Source organism: Coptis chinensis, chromosome 2 (genome assembly GCF_015680905.1).
Source record: "Coptis chinensis isolate HL-2020 chromosome 2, ASM1568090v1, whole genome shotgun sequence".
Lineage (NCBI taxonomy): Eukaryota > Viridiplantae > Streptophyta > Magnoliopsida > Ranunculales > Ranunculaceae > Coptis > Coptis chinensis.
The window spans coordinates 109,945,373-109,947,939 of NC_141457.1; the positions used below are offsets into that span (position 1 = coordinate 109,945,373).

General features: G+C 37.5%; 1 protein-coding gene across 2 annotated transcripts; it reads right to left on the reverse strand.

The window, feature by feature from the left end:
• Window positions 1-610: 610 nt before the first annotated feature.
• On the reverse strand, window positions 611-2,256 carry BBX21 (salt tolerance homolog2). 2 transcript variants are annotated; one of them, XM_086592033.1, is made up of 4 exons: window positions 1,801-2,187; window positions 1,393-1,678; window positions 1,250-1,356; window positions 611-1,128 (listed from the first exon to the last, which is right to left on the reverse strand). In XM_086592033.1, the coding sequence occupies exons 1-4, from the start codon at window positions 1,984-1,986 to the stop codon at window positions 856-858; spliced, it is 852 nt and encodes a 283-aa protein (XP_086448159.1). In that variant the 5' UTR covers window positions 1,987-2,187; the 3' UTR covers window positions 611-855. The 2 variants fall into 2 exon arrangements, with proteins under 2 accessions (XP_086448159.1, XP_086448158.1); XM_086592032.1 differs by having other exon boundaries at window positions 1,250-1,678; window positions 1,801-2,256.
• Window positions 2,257-2,567: the final 311 nt, after the last annotated feature.

Here is a 2,567-nt window from a genome sequence, read left to right on the forward strand (position 1 = left end):
AAATATTTATTTTAAATCCAGGTCATTTGTCTTTGAGAGTTATTTTTAAGAAAAAATATAACCTGGACATTTAAAAAAATGTAAAAAGGCATGCCAACTTATTATGTCCTTGTCCTCTAGACTTCATTTTCCCTAAAATTGGGCTTTGGGACCAATTTCTTGTAATGTAATAAGAAGAGATTGGTAAAAATAATTTAACATTGCACCGTCTCAAAGTCATTATCCACTACAACCTACCTCTTAAAAAAAGGCAATAAGTAGGACCTAGTCCTATACATTATGTGCACTTTGTGTCTTGCGATCTGGAGACGAGGATTCTAGTGTTTTGAGGGATCGTGGACCTCTCGGTTGTAATATTGTCGGAGATGCTCTAGAGTAAAAACGGTTTGAACTTTCTGCTTATACATAATTACATACACACACAAAAATGTGCCTCGTTAGGCAAAGTCAATGTCACGAGGAGGAACCTCTAAATCCATGTGTTACAATTTACAAAGACAAAATACCAAAGCTGGAATGGATTAATACAGTAAAGCTACTGGTGTTCTTGAGCCAGCAAAGAGGCATTTGTCTGCTTGCATTTTGGCAATTTTAGATGTCGAATTTGGAATTCCCAAGAAAGAAAGTACTTTGCATTTATATGTACAATTATTGTTCGAGTTACACCTTAAAAGAGAAGATCAGATTCAGATCTGAAACAGTTGAAAAAAAAAACAAAAACCTTCCAAGGAAGTAAGGAAAACACACGCAAGAACCATGGACAAAGCTGAAAAAAACACAAAAGATAACATCAAAGAAGCAAGTAAAAAACAGAAAACAAGATTTGGGTTATTGTTGTTGATTCATCTGAACTGACTACCAAAAAGACCTGCATCTCTTGTTGGATGGAGGACTAATTTGAGGAACTGTGAAACCATGATCACTCCATCTCTTGTTTGTCTTTGTTACTAAACTTGGTTTGTTCACATCCTTCACTTCCTTGAAAAACTCATTCTTTTGCTCAGTGATTGAGTGGAATTGATGAGTAGCGGGTGGTGCTTGAGGTACCCACATACCAACATCATCAGAAGGTAAATTTGCCAGATTTGTTTCAAAGTCAGCATGAAGAAAAAGCAACAAGTCATCATTCTGCAAAGAACACAAAGAACGAAATTTAGATTGGAAAAACACAATTTAACTCAGAGTAATTAGAGTTAGTGATAGGGCTTTCTGTATTTTTAAGATGGTTGTGCTAATGAGCAATGCAAACCTTACAGAAACCATGAGGAGGAGCTGAAGAGGAATCCAGAAAGTCTTCAACATGCCATCCTGGTAAAGTCTCTATTAAGTACTCAGCTATACTACTCGTCGAACCTCCTCCACTTGTCGTGGATTGAGCAATATAACCACCACCACAACCCTTTGATGCTGTTGAGGTAGTACTCTCGATCGAAGGCGGAGGAGTTAGAACGGCAACAACCGTGTCCTTCTTCGTCAACATCTGAGAGTTTGTCTTAATCATCGAATCCACAGACGAAGGATTTGATGAAGCAGTGATGTTACAAGAGGCAAGCTTGACACCTGTGAGAAGAAATCTAATGTGCTTCTTTGTATGTTCGTTCGCTGCGTGAATTGAAACGTCACATTCTCTGCAAAGTATTGCTCTGTCGTCTCTACAGAACAAAAAAGCTCTTCTCTCCTACACAAAAACAACAATACAAATTCAAGAAAACTCAAATCCAAGAAAACCCAAGTTGATGAAAAAAATATCTTTACAAGTAAATATCTATCACTGTATGTGAAAATTTTACTTAATTATACCTGGCAAACATCACAACAAGGGGCATCTTTATTTGTTGGATTAAGGAGAGAGAAACGATGGTGTTTGCTGGCTAGCTTGTTGGCATGATGAATCTTTTGATCGCATCCATTACAGAGTGCAGCTTCATCAGCCGAACAGAAAACTAAGGCTTCTTCTTTGTTACAAACATCACACTGGATCTTCATGATTCAGTTTTGAAGAGTGAATGAATAAAGACTCTGATTGTTCTAACACCACCTCTTTGGAAGTGTTATTTTTTAAGGTTTCATTTCTGATGCATGTATTATAACTCTGAGCGAAGAAACAAAGAGACAGAGAGAAAGAAAGTGCAGAGCATCTTATATCTGTGAAGCTGATATGAGCGTATGATAGTGAGGACACCCCACAATCCAATTTTCAATTCAAAATGCTTTCTCTTTATGGACTTAAAATATTGGTTATTGATATGGGGATTGATTGGAGGGATCCGAAATTGGAGAAATTCCATATTAGTATGGGCAAGAGTGGCACACTGGGGGCTGTTAGTTTCGTAGTCTCTCTCACCTAGAAAAGACACATTGTGCCAACTTGATTTCTGAAGTTCTATCCTATTTCCAAACTTTCATTGGGGGCTTTAATTTGGACAAAAACTGCATTTAAAGAAGTGACCATTTTCTGCTCTTTGAATTTAAATAGTTGTGGTTTTTAGGATAGAGCTATAGTCCGAGGTCAAAGCCTAGAGGATTTGGAGGTGAGGTGCATCATAACGGAGCTGTGTCAGTTCATG

Excerpts from the sequence above, each read along its gene's own strand:
- BBX21 (XM_086592032.1), bottom strand. The coding sequence starts at position 1,986 with ATGAAGATCCAGTGTGATGTTTGTAACAAAGAAGAAGCCTTAGTTTTC. Across the intron at positions 1,679-1,800 it reads CTTGTTGTGATGTTTGCCAG|GAGAGAAGAGCTTTTTTGTT; the intron begins GTATAATTAAGT and ends GTTTTTGTGTAG. Across the intron at positions 1,129-1,249 it reads CTCCTCATGGTTTCTGTAAG|AATGATGACTTGTTGCTTTT; the intron begins GTTTGCATTGCT and ends TGTTCTTTGCAG.